The sequence below is a fragment of the Chelonia mydas genome, chromosome 2 (genome assembly GCF_015237465.2).
Source record: "Chelonia mydas isolate rCheMyd1 chromosome 2, rCheMyd1.pri.v2, whole genome shotgun sequence".
In the NCBI taxonomy this organism is placed as follows: Eukaryota; Metazoa; Chordata; order Testudines; family Cheloniidae; genus Chelonia; species Chelonia mydas.
Window position 1 is genome coordinate 175,823,333 of NC_057850.1, and position 17,608 is coordinate 175,840,940.

At 37.7% G+C, this 17,608-nt stretch overlaps 1 protein-coding gene across 13 annotated transcripts in view; it reads right to left on the reverse strand.

The window, feature by feature from the left end:
- BBS9 (Bardet-Biedl syndrome 9) overlaps positions 1-17,608 on the reverse strand; it is a 432,676-nt gene that overhangs the window by 193,552 nt on the left and 221,516 nt on the right. For all 13 annotated transcript variants that reach the window (XR_005223953.2, XR_006288876.1, XR_006288875.1 and 10 more), the window contains one exon: positions 17,163-17,345. Coding sequence is in view for 8 of the 13 variants with exons in the window: in XM_043540615.1 (XP_043396550.1) it covers positions 17,163-17,345 (183 nt within the window). In the remaining 5 variants the exon portion in view is untranslated. The remainder of the gene's footprint in view (positions 1-17,162; positions 17,346-17,608) is intronic.

Genomic DNA, 17,608 nt, shown 5'->3' on the forward strand with positions numbered 1-17,608 from the left:
AAAATGAATACAACCATAAGACATTAAGGCGCTTTAAACTCTGTTGATATCAATAGAACAAAAGTAATAAAGCTTAGCCCTACAAACATCCCAAAGGATCTGTTTTGACTAAAAGCTACCCACATTTGTATACAGAAGGTCACCAAAATGGTTAGACGCTCAGGATAAAGTTTTCGAAAGTGTCTAAGTGATCTAAGAACCTAAGTCCTGTTTTCAAAAGTCTTTTCGGTGTTGCGACCCCGAGTGCCACAAAGACTATACAGCTTTAAATATCTGGGATTAAATTTTTTTTGAAAATGAGATCTAGGCACTTTTGAAAATTTTTACCCACCTAATTTAGTGGCTGAAAGAAAGGAAAAAAGAGGTATTTGCCCTATTTGTGGATGAAGTATATTTTAGAATGCCTGGCACAATGCATTGTATTATTCAGTTCAAAGTACACAATTCATCTTCTTTGACCACAGAAATTATTTGAAATTTTGAAAGTTAATTGCATCCAAAGTTTTCTTGGTCTGGAACATACAACTTACTCATAAAAATATATCATTAAAACCTTTGGACATATATTGGTATGTGAGAATCTTACTATTGCATACTCTTTCAGTTCATAGTTTGAGCCACTCTCATTTCTCTATCAGGATTACACTTGCCACTCTCAGATTTGTCAGAACCTTTGATAAGGGCATAAGCATCTGGTGACATGGGCATACCATTCCTCTCCAATGTGAAGGAGACGGATGCCAGGTGACATTTTGGTAAGCCTCAAGCCTCAGACATATGGGCACCACACAAAGCAAAGGATACATTTTTTTAAAAAAAATAACCCTATATTTATTTAGTTATTTCAAGAAAGATACGCAATAATAAAACGACATCCCCATCCTCAGGTATGCCCCAGTCTTGCAGTTGCCTCTTTCCTTTGAACCAGAAACTCCGAAGGCCCATTTACAGAGCCACATCCTACATTTCTAATTTGTAAACCCAGTATTATTTTCTTTATAGGAAAGAGCTACCATCAACAGCACTGATACTAGAGGCCTCAGTTCAGCAAAACACTTGAGCACTGCAACTGCATAACTTCATTCACTTTGAGCTTCAGAGTTAATTGGGACGTAAGTATGTGCTTAAGTGCTTTGCTGAACAGCGATGGACATATTAATGGTAGACCTGGTCATTAGACTTCTCTCAGATGAAGAAAGCGTTCCATAAGTACAATAAAGTGGTGTGCATGAAGCGTGTTAGCTCTCCATTTGGAGACTGTGACCTATGGAAAGAGTGCAGAAAATCTTTTGGTCCCCAGTTCAGTGAAGCACAGGAGATTCACAGGGTGTCCAAAGCTAAAACCAGGGAAATTGCATTTTTATTTTGTGTGCTGTGAAGCTAGAAACTTTGGCTAGTTTAATTATTTTTTTAAATAAAAATGCAACACATAACCACTGACCAGTCTTAAAGGACAATCATTTGTATTCATAATTATAGCCAGATCAGACTTTATTACAGTAAATATCAGTTTAAAATATTAACTTTGGTTATTTTTGCTATATTTTAACATAGATAATAATCAAGGTGACTCAATTTTGGCCAACTGTTACAATTTTCCCCTCACAGAAAATAATAGCAAGGATTTCCTGTTTGAATGAAAGCTGTTTGCTCTCCACTGCATTTTGTAGTGTTTTTAATATAGCATGAAAACTATTTGACAGGTCAATGGAATTAAGCATTGTACAATTCAATACTAAATTGATTAAAAGGCTTCCTTGAATCTCCTTTCTAACTAGATAAAAGTGGAACATAAAGCAACAGAAAGTAAACATGTAAACGCCAAGTGAAGAAAATTCATTATTTAGCTTGCAGATTATAGCAGTGATGTTTTAAGAGCCAAAAATTAGAAATGAAGACAAATGAGCTAATGATTTGCCCTGGAAGAAAACACCACATTATTCTGCATTCCCCTACTCTTGTGATAGCGTAACACTGAAAGAAGAATACAAACAGAAGATTGTTTTGTTTGTTACTGTCTCCTGAAAGTCTGCTGAGACAAAATGCCCAGACCGGATATCATGTCTTTGGGAATGATCTAAACTCTTCAGACACAAACGTTTGCCCACCAGATTATCAATATCAAAGGCTTATTCACAATCAAGTCTATAATACGGACAAATTATTCAGTTCACTGTATAACAATGTATTTTTAATAGATATCCCTATCACTCAAGAACTACATCAACACTTTGTTTAAAAGTTTGGCTGTTATATATGTATATGCTGGAATCTCTTCCCCCTCCCCCAAGCTGAATTCTTTTTAGAGAATGCAAATAAAGAGCAAAATCTCAATATAAACCATATGCTTGTTAACAATGTAAACCGCAAAAATAATGCAGGAAACGGGAATAAAATACAGTAAGTGCTGAAATTAGAAAACAAGGTTAGAAATAACATACCTGGATTTGAAAAAGTTGCTGGAGAAATTTATGAGTAACAAAGTTTGTAGTCATGTTAAGATAAGTATAATCAAACTTTATTTTTCATGACAAAAAGCTTTTATCTTAAGAGTCAAGTGGCGTGATGGTTATGCTGTTTTTGGATTTTCCTCTTTGCAGTGGTAGAATGTGGGTTTTCCTCAAAACAAGTCCATACATATACAATAGGCACACTTAAAAAGTTCTACAAGTTTGAAAGATTTTACTAGGTCTAATGGAATTCCCCATTTTAAAGATAAGGGATATCTCTGGAACTGGTAGAATATTTCATACCAACAGAATTCTTTAAGTCTTTCCACTGTACATGTATCAGACTCCAGGTCTTGATGTGGATACAGCTGAATGGCCCAAGTGTTGGTGCTTTCCAGTTCCACCAGGATAATCTCTGATAGTTTAAAGGGGGAAGGAACAAAGTATATTCATGGACACAATTACAGATAGCACTTAACAGCAAAAAAGGGCAGCACTAGCAGAAAGCTACACTAGTTCTACTCTGTGATCAGATCTAGAGGTCAAACCAGATGGCCATTATCCATAATATCATTTAGCTATTAGAATTTCTACTTGAATTTGAATAATAGACTATTACTTAGTTTAAATTCTGACTCGGTTTCAACAGGTGTTGAAGTGGCATTATCAATTATATTAAAGTGAGGATAAACCTAGTCATGTAAGACAAACTAAAATCAAGAGAAAAAGAAGGAAAAACTCTGGCATAATAGTCCAAAACAGAGCAAGCAGGTTGCAGATAAATTTCTTTAATCAAACATAGCAGCAATAATATTTCATTTTCATTTATACCTCAGAGGAAAACTACACCTGAAGATTGGAACATTTTCTTTTCAGACAATCAGATCTGAAGTCTTACCATATTATCATCAATTACATGTATTGTGGTAGCACCTAGCCCAGTCATGGATTAGTGCCTCACTCTGAAAACATATAAGAAAGAGATGATCCCTTCCCCAAAGAGCTTGCACTTTAAGTATAAGACGAGAGGCAACAAGTGAATATTACAAGACCACAGGGAAGTATACAGTAATAAGAAGACAATACAGGTTATCATGAAAAATCAGCAGCAACAACTTACCAACTACCTAACCGCTGTCAAGTTTTTTGTAAGCATCATGGCAGAGGAGACTTAAGGAAGGACAGATTAAGAACCAGTGAACAAATGATCATTACAAAAGAGGCCTAGTCTGAACCGTAGGCGGTCAGAATTCCCTTAATACCTTCCTGCCAGAATATACTCTGAATTGGTATATGACATTGCTTAAATCGCATGAGTACTCTGCATAGCTATTAAGTAAACTTATCTTCAAGAGTAACTATTTTCATACTATTTCAAGGAATCTGATTCCAACAGTAAAACCTAGAATTCTGGGTGGAGTGGGATTAAGGTCACGCTTTTTTCCCCTCCATCAGAAATATGCCTGTCAATTCTATACAACTGGGATGTAATCAGCAGTTAGTCCTAGATTAGAAAGGGAATGGAATCATGATCTGTCCAATGGGAAAACACTCCTTTTCTACCACAGCGCGAAGAACAATCTCCGGAAGCTGACAAATATGAATTCATCCTGTTAATAAAATGTGTACGAATGCCTATGGCAGCACTACATCTTTTGTCTAGGGGAGCATACATAGCATATAAATGCATATGACTCACTTTTTCCTGGGGAGTGTTCTTTACTTTTTATCAGTATCTTTGTTCTGGTATTTTTCTCCTCTAAGAAGCAACTTGTGGTCCACTGTATTCTTTGATCTCAGTTGTAAGGACACGAGAAGTGAGACAGATATTTTTTGAAGGGCTCTAGTCCACTGACATGTATTTTGGGTGCTCTTTTTACACCCACTTTGTCCCAGAGCCTCTCTTGAGAATGAGCAGAAAGATGAGCATCAATTTGGCTAGGAAGCAGAGTGGCATTCTTAAATCTACCTTATTCTCATACAAGATCAGTACTAGCCTTCTATTGACTGTGCCCCTAACTCCTAAACAATTGTTGCTGTTTTGCCAATCGAAAAAGTGGTCTTGTTGGGAAAACAATACCTTATGGGAATACCTTAGTGACCTTGATGGAAAAATCTTGTAAGCTCAAAAAGGGGTATTGTACAACTATATTTACGTTCAAGAGCAAATCAGTTCACTAAGATCATCAGATAATTTCCGAAGTGTGCAAACTGTAGGTATTTTTTAGAACTCTAGTAATATGAGGATGGCTAGATAGCATGTAGTACCGTAAAGCCTTTATCATGAAGTTGATAGCTGCTATTTTATTAAGTATCTGGTACACAGTCCTGCAGAAAGTCCCACTTCTAGAAACAAATGGATATTCGAGATTGTAGGTTTTCTCTGGCTAGTGCTGTGGTCTGTGCACCAATACAATGAATGGTAACCAAATCAGAGCATATGCCCTCTATAACGTAGCAAGTCTTTTTCTAAATGAAGACTGTGTTAGTCACATTTCTAGAGTAGGTTTATACTTCCATTCTCTTCTCCCTTTCAGTGATCTGTTCAAGGATGAATGGACTGAGTGACAAATCGGAACCTGATGTATCAAGGTCCAGTCTAGATAGTAATTTTATGGGTCCTTGCAAAGCTATCTGAATGTTCTTGGATAACTGTGGCTAAATTATTACATGGCCTGCCTTTCTGATAGGATGTTCTTTTCTATCCATGCGAACAGTCTAGAATGAGAACAATTAGTTCCAGTTGTTTTTTTTTTTAAGGTTGATCCAGGCTATTAAGTTAGTTATGAATGTCAAAACTAATTACAGGTATCTGAGATAGTGCATGTATTTGCTCTGTTCTTATAGGTCCAGGACTGTTTTCATATTTCCTAATTTCTGCTGGAGCATGAAGAATATTTATTTAGTACTTCCTAAAGACCAGTTGGAGGAAATGCTTTTGTGGGCCATTTCTAGCAGATACTGAATAGTGATTAAAATGTTTGAGTGGCTGATGTGCATGTGAGTGTATGAGAGGGTCTTTCAATACTGATAATTATAGGTATCTCCTTGCAACGTTTTAGGTAAGTTCCTTGTATGCCTTTGGTAATAACTGCAATAGTACGAGTCCATCATGACAGACTACCCCATATCAGGAGTATCTGTCTCCTGAGATTCATTGGCCAGTCACTGCATGGATCTAGGGTTAGAGGAAGCTTTATGGCTATATTTTGATTGACTTTTCGCTCTCTTAATGCCCTGATCTAGTACTGCCTCTCTAGTATCCTTGGTCCTTTTTTTGGATAACGGAGCTGCGATGGACAAAAGGAGCTGTTGTATTCATTGCATAATATGTGTGTGTTGAACTTCTTTGTAGCTGGCTTACAAACTATCTTGTTTTGCTTCCTTACACTGGAATCAGCTAACACCTCATTTATCTTTTTTTTTTCTTCCAAAAAGCCTTATGCTGGTAAATTTGGCTGAAGTGAGGTGCCGCTTGGCTTCTGTAGCCACCATCAAAGAGGTCTGCATGCATACATGCTGGTAGTTCTAGATCTTGCTGCAGAACTCAATACATCCAGCAGTGTGCCTGCCACAAATGAGGCCACAAGTTCAGTGATGCTCGGTGAGATTTTCCTGACTTGGAGAACACCTGTTGGACCATGATATATTTACTCTGGTGAAACAACTGGAGGAAATGGATACTTGAAAAGATACTCCTGAGGCCTCACAATGCATCTCAGGACAGCTTTTATTTTCATGGCAGTGGTGTCCTTAGGGAATCACTTCCCTTCTATTATGATAATATTCTTTATTGGACCATCACTACAGCATCTACTTAAGGAAGCATGATGTATGAGTTTCTTTGTTTCTGGGACCTGTGAAACTTGGAACACTGCCGACTCAGACATCTGGATTTAATGGGTTGCTCCCATTTCCATTTCATGGCGTTTTCCACTGCCACAGGGAATCCCTATTTCTCCCTTTGAGTTCAGAGAAGCATTTACCTGTTGGCAGTTTAATCCTCTGAAAGTATATGTTTGGATTCCCAGACCCCCTATAGCGCTTTTAGCCATAGTTTTTAACTGTTTCAGCGTCTGACTCTCCTGGTTCTGATTCTGATAGTCTCGCCTTCCTCAGTTGAGAAGGTGAAGGAGAATGCCAAACTGGTCTCATGTCTTTACTAGGACTTCTTAGATTTGTGGGTTTTGCTATATTTAGATTCCTTTTTCTTTGTTTCTTGCTACCCTGGAGCTTAGGGGGTAGCCATGGGCTCTCCTGGGCCCCTTTCTAAATTTAATCGGCTGCTTCACCTGCTGGGTAGAAAGCCTAGACTCTGAGTATATCGAAATCTCATTTTGTTGAAAGATACAGTCCAGAATTATTGAAATAGGTTGTACCATGGTCCTGGCAGCGTCTCAGTTCTTTGGCTTGGGCCAGAGTGAGAGTGCAAAGAGGACAGTACACCCAAATACGTTCCCAGGTCACATGAAGAACACTGAAGGGATTATTTTACAAAGTCAAGAAATCCTTACAGGCAATCAAGGACTGCTTCAGTTTTCTTAGTTTTATTTGCTGAGTCAAGTCCATTGAATTTTTGTCTTGCTGGGGCTGTTGATGTTGTTTGACGTACAGCAATCTCCCTGCCAACTCTACAGACACTTGAGGGAGAACTAACATCATTATTAATTTATGAAATTAAGAAAGATGTTTTCCATGGACCAGCGGACAAGGAATCTCCCATCGTATCATCTGTAAAAATGGCAGCGCTTTGTTGAAAATAAGTGATAGTAATTTTGTCTATGATCTCAGGGATCATTTAACAAACTAAAATGTTTGCCTGATCTTCTAAAGCAAGGCTGAGATGGGGGGAGCACCTGGCTTCTTCCTTGGCCTCATTGGCAGACAACACTGTCTTTGTGAACGGGGATGCATGATACATGTTCCTAGATAAACATTTGTTGGGAAAAAATCTGTCCCTAAAAAGAGGTGAAAATAACCAAAGGAGAGTTTAAAGCAAAAGGATGGCTAAGAATCCCTGCCATTTACCCTACAAAAGAAACAGTAGCCTATTGCTGCCTTAATCATTCCTGCCGTTAAGGGAAGACCATTTGAAGACAGGTGCCTTGGTGACTGAGTGCTAATATGGCCTTCTGGAAACAGATCTGACTGCCTTTGGTTCTCGAAAGAGAGGACCTACTTAGCCATGGTGTATTAACAGTCATGAAACAAAATTTCACAAGATTGTTGAGAATGTTTCCATCTTATTTTCTCAAACAAAGCCAAAGATATCCAATTTTATTTAGATGTTAACATTCCATGGCAATATTTACAATTAAAGTACTGCAGCACTTTGCTAGCGTGAGACAGCCAGAAAGAAAAACTGACCAGTCTACTTTCATTGTCCGCGATTAATGTAATGCAAAAAAGTAAACTAACTGCATGCAAAACATGAAGGGTAAAGTTATGTTTTAAAGTACCTTCAGTTTTAATTATTTTAAAAATGTTAATTATATAGGTAAGGAAATTTTTGGGGTGTTTTTAATACTAATTTTAACCAGTGTTCATTTAAAACAGCAGTGCAATATACTGTACAAGATCATGCTGCTGACCCTACCTTGGATCTACAGATCATTCAGTCAAGAAAAAAATATCCACAGGACTCTCCATTGACATTATTCTGACTTCTTTGAAATAAATGAAATCAATAGAAATGAAAGGGATACCATTACGGACTGCAAATGCATGAAGATCTTTTGAAGCACATATTGGGAAAGAGAATTGTTGTTCACTGTAATGCATCAGCGATGTCACTAAGAAGTCTAGATGAAAATTGTTGTGAAATGCCACGGTGCGTTGCACATTCAGCAGTTACTACACTTCTGTAGTTTAGGTAAAATCAGACACTAAAGAAGATTAATCTAATTAGCTTAACAAAGAGAAGGCTGAAGTGACTTGATCACAGTTAAGTAAATACACACAGAGAAGATTTCTGATAGTTGAGGGCTGTTTAACCTAGCAGACAAAGAAATAAGATACAATGGCTGAACACTGAAGCTAGACAAATATCAGATTAGAACTAAGGTGCTTTTATTTTTAGTAAGGGGTAATTAACCATTGGAACTTCTTTCCAAGCAATGTGGTGCATTCTCCATCACTTGAAGTCTTTAAATCAAAACTGGATGTCGGTCTAAAAGTTATGCTCTAACTCGACCAAAAGTTATGGGCTTGATGCAGGCACCACAGTGTTACACAGGAGCACAAACTGCATGATCATAATCGTCCCTTTTGGTAATAACAGTTGTAAAACTATATACCTGTCATAGGGTGGCCCTGCCTGGAATGATCCCCCTTGACAGGCCGCAGCATGACAGATGCACTTGCCTCATTTTCCCCTTTCAGAGTCTGCCCCCATGCCCAAACAATCCAGTTTTTCTTAGTACAAATGGCTATTGTGGGGTTAATTTATTATAACAGGCCAATGTATGTAAGCCATAAAAAGAGTCCCACAATCACCGTACAGAATTTCTCCAGCATAGCCCAAATAGTACATGAAATGTACATGCCCAGCATCTCTCACCATGCTCTAGCTTTCAGGACATGCCGCCCTGGCATTAGGCCTCTACTGTCTCTCTGCCAAGACAGCCACTCCAACCCTTCAAGAGTGGAGTGAAACCCTACTCTTCATAGCAGGAACCCCCACAGCCTCTCTGCTGGGAGGTCACCTTAACCAGGTGAGCATCCCTCACTCCCTTCTGCCCATTTACTCTTCCCCTGGGTTCAGCTCTCTAGCGTGGAGATGTCAGCAGGTAAGCCCCTCTCTGCTGCTACTCCCGTCTTAAGCCTTTTCTAGCCCTTAGCTCCAGCACTCCAGCTTACAGCCACCAGCCACTGCCCTCTGCTGCTACTCCTACCTTCAACCCTGTGAAGCCCTCTGGCCCAAGCTCTAGTTTGAAGATGTCAGCCAGTGAAACCCTCTTGTTGTTCCCCTTGCTTTCAGCCTTCCACTGGGAAACATCTTCTGCTTCCTACCTGGACTTTCTACACTCCCCTAGTAGCTTTCACCTGCCTGATGCTCACTCAGCCAGCTCCGATTCACCAGGTCTGTCTCACTGGGTCTCTCCCTGACCTTTTATAAGCTGGATATTGCCCCGCCCTCTTAATTGGCCAAACAGGAGCATCTGCTCTGGCTGAGGGAACTGGACCTACTTTAATCAACCCAGTCACAGCCACCCTGTAACAATACCAAATTAATTTGATGCCTGCAAAAGTTTGTTTTTAATTATATTTTTTATAGCAAGCAGGCAAAACCAAGACAACTTGTGGGAAAAAATATACTTTTCCCCCTCCCTGTACCAACCACAGCAAGAATAGCAGATGAATGACAAAAAGACTGGAAAATACCAGAGGAGATAGCCAAAGAGGGCAAGGATTGTTTGTAAACCCTTCAGGGCAGGAAGCAGCAGGTGAAACTGTATTGTAATACAGGTTAAGTCACCACAGGATTTCACGGGTTCTACTAATCCTTCCTTTTTTGCCCTGCAGAGAATTTGTCCTTTTCAACTGTGTCCATGAAATTCATAGTTAAGAATCAGAGTGATTTGACTTGGTATGTTTGTCCTACCTCACTCAAACCTCTGTTGTGTACCATTTTCTCTTAAAGCAAATTAACTGTCAAAAGAGAATGATTTACAGATATTTATTGGCATTTACTGATTGTGCTCAAAATAAGTGGTGAAGTTCCCCCTCTACAGAGCTCCTGCCAAATATATACATCAAATACACACTGTGTAGTGGTTAGAGTGCCTGGTCCACCATAGTTAGCAAAGAAAATCATGATGTCTTGGAGGGGAAGCTTAATATATGTAGGAACTTCTCAGTCAGGAAGTTCACTAGCTAGTGCTTAAGGCATGGCTTTTTGTGTTATATCCTTACTCTAATATGGTGTCAGAAGTAAGTGAATCCCTCTTTTTAAAGAAGGAATTTGGGAAAGCAAAGAGACTACCAGAGTGGTGAGTAAGTGGGGAAAATGGAAAATCAGGGAGGAGACCTGTGAAAGCTGCTCCATGAAGCAGACAGAGCCCTGTATCAGTGCAGCAATGGAGCCCATGGCTACGTAATCAAAATTTAATTTTGGCAACTCCTGCAACTGACCTACTGGATCCAAAGAGCTGAGCAATTCCAGGTGGCTTTGGGTTTAACTGGCAAAGCACAAGAATACCAGGTAAATTCCCTGATATTTGCCAATGGTGAGATTGCTGCTGATATCCTATGTGCCACACCGACGAGGAAAAGAAAGAATAAACCAAAGTGAAAGAGGATTTAGATGCCCATTTCATACACAGACAGAATATGATATATGTAAGGACCAAATTTAATAGGAGGAGCCAGGATGTTTTTATTACTGCAGTTCATAGTCTTGCTGAACACTGCAAATATGAAAGATTAAAAGGAATAAAAAGAGACAAGTTAGAGTGTCTTTTATGCCAACAATTACGTAAAGCCCTGAATAAGCTTCCATCAATGGAAGAAGAAAAGACTTCCAAGAAAGATGTTAAAGTCTACAATGACTTTGCTTTGACAGCAATTCCAGCATCTGGGGTATATAATTGTTAACCCCACATTACCAACTGCCACTGCCTAGTGATATATCTTTGGAGTGCTGGAAAAATATTTGCAAAAACCACAAGTAATCTCTATAGGCCTATGGACAAAAGAAATACAATTTAAAATAACTAGGACTAAAGAGGAGTTGACAGAAACTGAATGGTGCAAAAAAATCAGGAAAAGACCATCTCACTACACTATGCATGACAGCTTTGGTTCTTCCATTCTAAAAAGTTGTTATAGAAGACATGAATTGGGTGGAGACATCCCAGGGACTTGGTCCGGATTTACTGTAGTTCAACTGAACTCAAGAGTCTGGACTATACATATATGCTAATTAGTGAAAACAGCAAAGCTGCGATTCCTGATAGGTTAAAAAAAGGGTTATGCAAAGAACATTGCTGTCCAAAAAGTTTAAATCATTCTCCACAAGTTTTTAACAGCAGCAAACATTGGGGGAAGGAGTCAAGAAATGTTGAACATTAGCAGCCTTGAGAAAATTGTACATCTCAAAATGAATCCACTTACAACTTATATTTAATCTTGAGAACTTTCAGTCACGAAGGGATCCACTTTCACAAAGTGGAGCTCTTTGTGTTAAAGAAACAAAAATATGCAACAAACAAAAAGCCTGTATCATGTACAAATGCTAGGAGATTGCTTTTTTGTCAAATTAGCGATCCTATTCTCTTTCTTTCCCACTTACACCCAAATCCTTTTCTAACTTCACTTGACATTAATTTCAATAGGACTATTATTTGGCATTGTGGCCTTTTGCCACAGTGTTTTCCTCATGTTATTCTGCTTTAACATATACGGTGTCCATATTTTCTCTGTAACTCAGTAAGATCATTAACTCAAGTTCACAGCATTACATAACATAGTCAACTATTTTAAAAATAACTATTTCTACCTTCAAACATTTCTCTTTCCCCAAATTAAAACTGTAATATGAGATTAATTAAAGGTTGAGTGTGGAAACAACTTAGCTGGTAGCTATATCAAATGTAAAAAAAAAAAAAAAGATAGCAAAAATCAAAAAGGCATCGCCTAGCAAACGTTAACTATAACATCAGAAATTTGACTATAATAGAGAATGGGTGATTTTGTGCAGTGAAATTCCTATGATGACATTATTTGGTAACATCATGGGAACCATAAAAATATTTATTCTTTGATTAGATTCAAATAAACCACTACATTTATGAGGGTCCTCTATCAGTCATAAAATTATGCAGTTAATAGTGACAGAATTTTTTCCTTTGTAATTTTATAAACAAAGAGGTTTTTAATAACTGTAGTGATAAGACATCTGAATCATCACTCAATCCAGACGCCATACAACCATAATATCACAACTATCCTGCACTGTATGAACCCTTTGAACCTTTTAAATTAGCCTGGATAAATATCCTGCCCTCCCAGAAGGATTTCCTATTGTAAACATATTCTCTATCACAAACTCAACATGTTTAGAATCTCTCTCTCTCCAGATCAATTTAATCAAGACAATAAAAAAAATCAGTGGAAGAATAACTCCATGCTTTCTTTTTTTATTTCCCCCCCCCCATCCATATTCTTGTTCTCCTCTTTAGTAAGCTAATAATAAAAGAGATAGCTCTGCAAAATATTCATCAGTTCTATTAAAAAAACCCACAAATGTTTATTACCTCAAGACATCAATAAACATACTATGGTCAGATTTTTTTCCTCCAAAACCACCCCAAAACACAGTTTTTAAAAAATACATTTTAACTTGTAAAATAGTGAGTAAAAATAGCATAGATTATATATATTAAAGTATAATAGGGTGTACCATAGAGCTCCACTTTAACTGAAGCACTCTTAATTGCATATACGTTCTTCCACAATATCTTAAATATGGGCTCAATCCTACTCCGATTGAAGCCAGGGGCAAAATTGCTATTGATTTCAATGGATTTCAACCATGATTTCCCTCTATTGAGTTTTGCCTTCAGCTTCAATGGGAGAAAGATCAACACTGTTTGTTTTGTCAGACAAAACAAGCAAATTTATCACGTCAAATAACACTGAATTTTTAACATGCATCTTGCAAGGACAGCCTTATAGCCTCATTCTAGTGCCAACTCATTTAATTTGGTACAGATCCTGATGTTATGTTCCTTGGACTAAGCAGATGTCGGGAGTTGTATGGAATAAAAGAAGGAATCACAGAGAAAAGTTTTGCTTTACTAGTATCAAACTAGATACTACTTCCACTCAGGAAGATGTCCAAGAGAATCTCACTTAGCACTCCTTGGCTGGATGGATGGAGTTTTAGTATTAGTATATAAAGTTAGCTAAAAGTATAATGATAGCCATGATACAGGGAAACTCTACACTACAGTGCTACATCGGCGCAGTGCATCTGGTGAAGATGCACTATGCTGACGGGAGAGAGTTCTCCTATCTACATAATTACTCCACTTTGGAGAGGAGCGTATGCTATGTCGGCAGGTAAATGTCTTCTGCTGACACAGTGCCGTGTGGACAGCATGAAACTTGCGTTGCTCGGGGGGGGGGGCTTTTTCACACCCCGGAGTGACGTAAGTTAGATTGACTTATGTGGTAATACAGGCCTGCCCAAAGCTCCTTAGGGATTGAGAAGGGGAAAAGATAGGTATTTTCAGAGACCTAAAGACCCTTTGGTTACCAAAGCACAAGAAAAAAGCACAACCTTAGTTTTCAGGAACTTTATTTTCAAAGAATGCACTATTCTTTTTATTTTGATATATCTTTGTAGGTGGCAAAACCAGACTTTACTTCAATTAAGAGTATGTGAACCATGATATAGTCTGCAACAGGAACTGTTTACTAGTCTGAGAAGCTATTTATTGTCAATGGGAACTCGAAACACTGAAATACTCTTATGCTAAGTGTCCAAATGAAGTGCCTGGCAGGTCCAGAAAACAAGCAGCAATCTCTTCTAAATGGAATGGCATGTATGAGAATAATGTTGACGTTATGGTTAGAAGAACTTTTTTTTTTTTTTTTTTTTTTTTTTTTTTTTTTACAGTAACGGTATGTTCTAAACATTTTCCCTTTATTAAAAAAGCACTTTCTGAGTTTCATGTTCATGAAGCAGAAAATATTCTAGAGAGGTATATTGTATCCAAACTATCTTCTAACACATTCCACCCAAATAAAAATACAACAAACCATTGTGCAGAATTGTTTGAAGAGTAAATAAAAATTCTTCAGAGTACTTTCTTTCACCACATTCCACTCAACTGCTTGTGGGGAAACCTGAACACTAGCTGGGAGCTTCTGTCTGTAAATACCATTGGTATGTCAGAAGCTTCCCTCCCCCCATCTAAACTTCTCTTTAAATTACATTCAGATTTTTGTAGTACCATAATAACTACAATATGGGATGCATTTCAATAGTTCGGTAAAGCCTTCTTTTAAATTTCCAACCCATTATTTCAAGTTTACATTTGTCATCCCAGCCTCTCTGCAGGATTCACATCCCCACAACATTTATATGTGAGGTCTTGCATCTTAACGTGGAAAATTGTGAACTACTATATCAAAACCACATCGAGATATATATTAAAGTGGTATCTCTTATTTTAAGATACATAACAGATTTTCCCATGTTGTACCAGAAAGTGTGTCAAAGCAATACAGTAGTATAAGCCCTAATGGGACAATAAAAGTGAGCCATGCAAAACCAGATAGTTTCCACTTTCAGGGGACTCAAATGAACCTTCTGCTGATTTAGCTCATGTGAATTTACACCCCTGACTTTTTTACTTTGAGTTTCAGGTTTCAGTAAGTCCAAACACCAAAGCCCAAATGCCCACTGTTTTTCCAGGTTTGGGGTAAAAACTATGTGAAACACCAAGTTTCACTTGTTTTCTAGTTGAAACAACGAGTATTCCTAGGTGCGTTTGGAACTTAGCCCAAGCTTGCTAAAATGGCTACTGACCAGCCCAAAATTTGGATATATAATGAAACCTGGATTCAGTTTACATTGTAATAGATCAGCACAGCTTATTATAATGTAATTGTGAATTAAGAGTATGCAATTTAATATTCAAATGGATTTTTAGATTTTTTTTTTTTTAGTTTTCCATTCTGTTTTCATTAAATATATTTCCCCATTCAATTCTGACAGGAGTTTTACAATATTGTCTCCATTTCAAAAAGAGATGTGTGTCAAACTTCTCTTCAAACTCTAGGATGGATTTCTTAATGGTAATGTGCTTTTCTAGTGCATGGTCTGTATGTTTACACACAACCATAGAACACTCAGACAGTTATACACATTAAACAAGTACAGAATACAATAGAGATCTGCACACAGATGATATATTCACAGTATGGACTGGACGTGAGAATTTTACTGTTCAATAAGATTGTGTCCTGTAACTCATATCTATTATATAAACAAATTGTGCCATATATATTTCTTATTAATAAAGCACAGGATAATATTGTCACATTCTGGGGTACAATCCAGAACATGACAGTGAGGGGTTATGTCACTGCCTGCTCTGTAACCCTTAGCGCCTTAAAAAGGTCTGCTGCTGTAGTTCTCATATGAGGATGCTGCCAGCCAGCATACTAGTCTGTACTGAGTGTCGCTGGGTTAAGCAGCTCTAACACAGCAATCTACCCAGTCACACCTAATCCTGTTACAAAATTGCAGGAGGGTTTTGTCTGTTTACAGGACATAATATCAGAGAATATCCATAATTTACCTGTAGAACTGGAACAAACATTTCACAGTGACATTAATGACCAGTGTATTATTAGATATCAAACAATATATTACATCACCTTTTAAATAAATATCATGGCACCAGTGTGAACGGTGCAGTGAGTATGTCAAGCCTGACAAAAGTTGCTGACACAGAGTAGTGAATCACAAATGGGCCTCAGGACACAATTGTTTAAGGCTCTATGTGGCCTTGAACAAGCTACTTAACATCTATGTTTTTTAGTATCTTCATCTATAAAATCTACCTATCCTGTAGGGTGCTACGAGGAATAATTAGATACTGGTGAAAGGCTTTGAAAATGTAAAGCACTTATCATAATCAGTAGCATGTAAGAGGAAATCTTTTTCCTGTGCTTTATTAATAAGATATTGAATATTACCGTTAACAGAACCTTTGTTCCTTAAAAATTCACCTGGTCTTCTTCTCCATTTGTCACTAATAACCCTTTTTTTATGACATTCTTTTCAAGAGTTCACCTTCTCCTGTTTATTCTCCACATGAAATTGTAATCCTAAATCCGGTCTGTGATGTCATAATTGACTGCTGTGGAAGTTACTACAAAGATTGTTTACAGGCAAAAGCTCAAAGGAAAAATTAACAGAAATATAGACTACGCTATGCCAGCAATATGGTCTATATAGTCAATATTTTCAAACATGCTTTTTAGTAGGTCTTTTAAAACAAGATGCCATTTTCCCGTATCCGGAATGTGTTTTTAAGGATGTGCTATTTTAATCTAAGGCCTTGAGTAGGCTGGGGATTTGCCTTAGTAACAGCCAATGATGTAGCTGGTATAGTCTAAAAAAGCTGCTATCTGCACAAGTGGTGCTTACCCCAAGCTTAAAACCAGGGTAAATCATAATATACAGCAACTTTGCCTATTTACAGTAGGGGTTTGCTCCAGTGCAGTTACACTGGTGGCTAGACACCGACTATAACTGCAGCAAATCCACAATGCAGATAAGACCTATTACAACTCATTCAAACAACAACAAACTACAAAACTATTATCACAATTGCCACCAGCATTTAAATAGATGTATATACAGCTATATTAGATATATGAAATATTTCCATTTGGTTTGACAAGCAAGGACTGGCTAACTTGAAAGTTAATTGGTAGAATGCAAACCTTGAGATGTACAAATCGAAGGCTTCACCGCAGTTGATGAGGAAGAATGGATTTAAAGTAGACTCAACCAAATCTTAAAACAACCCTTTTAAATAAAGTTTTTCAATACAGTATAGTGGGAAGGGAAATATTACATTCCATTATAAGGAACGGCCATTTACAGAACACATTGGGAAAACCAAGTTAATTGATCAGTTCGTACTTTTCCACATATCCAGATTTTCAGTAAATCTCACAGATCCTTACCAGCTCTTGGGTATCCTGCATTAATGGCAAAAACGTAGCTTCCAGAATAGCAACTTGGTCAGTGCTGAGCTTCTGCCACAGACTAATCAGCATAATCACCAGCTGGGTGGCACTTTTCAACTTTGTGAATGCCTGGAACATATTGGTTTGGTTTTCCTCTGCCGCATCTGCTAGAGCTATTATCTGCAAAAAATCACATACTTTTGTAAGATATAATTATACCATTCTTAACACTCCACACTAAAATTACATTTGGCACATTGTTGTTTTTCTTTAGAAGGACCCGACGAACTTTGTCTTCCATAAACACAAGTCACAGACGGTATTAAATAAGTTATCATTTGTCAAGGTAATTTAAAATCCATGTGGCAGTGGGATTAATCAATAAATTCAGTCGGTGCAGAGAGAATTCTGTTTAATGCATATTCTACAATAAGGCACTCCCC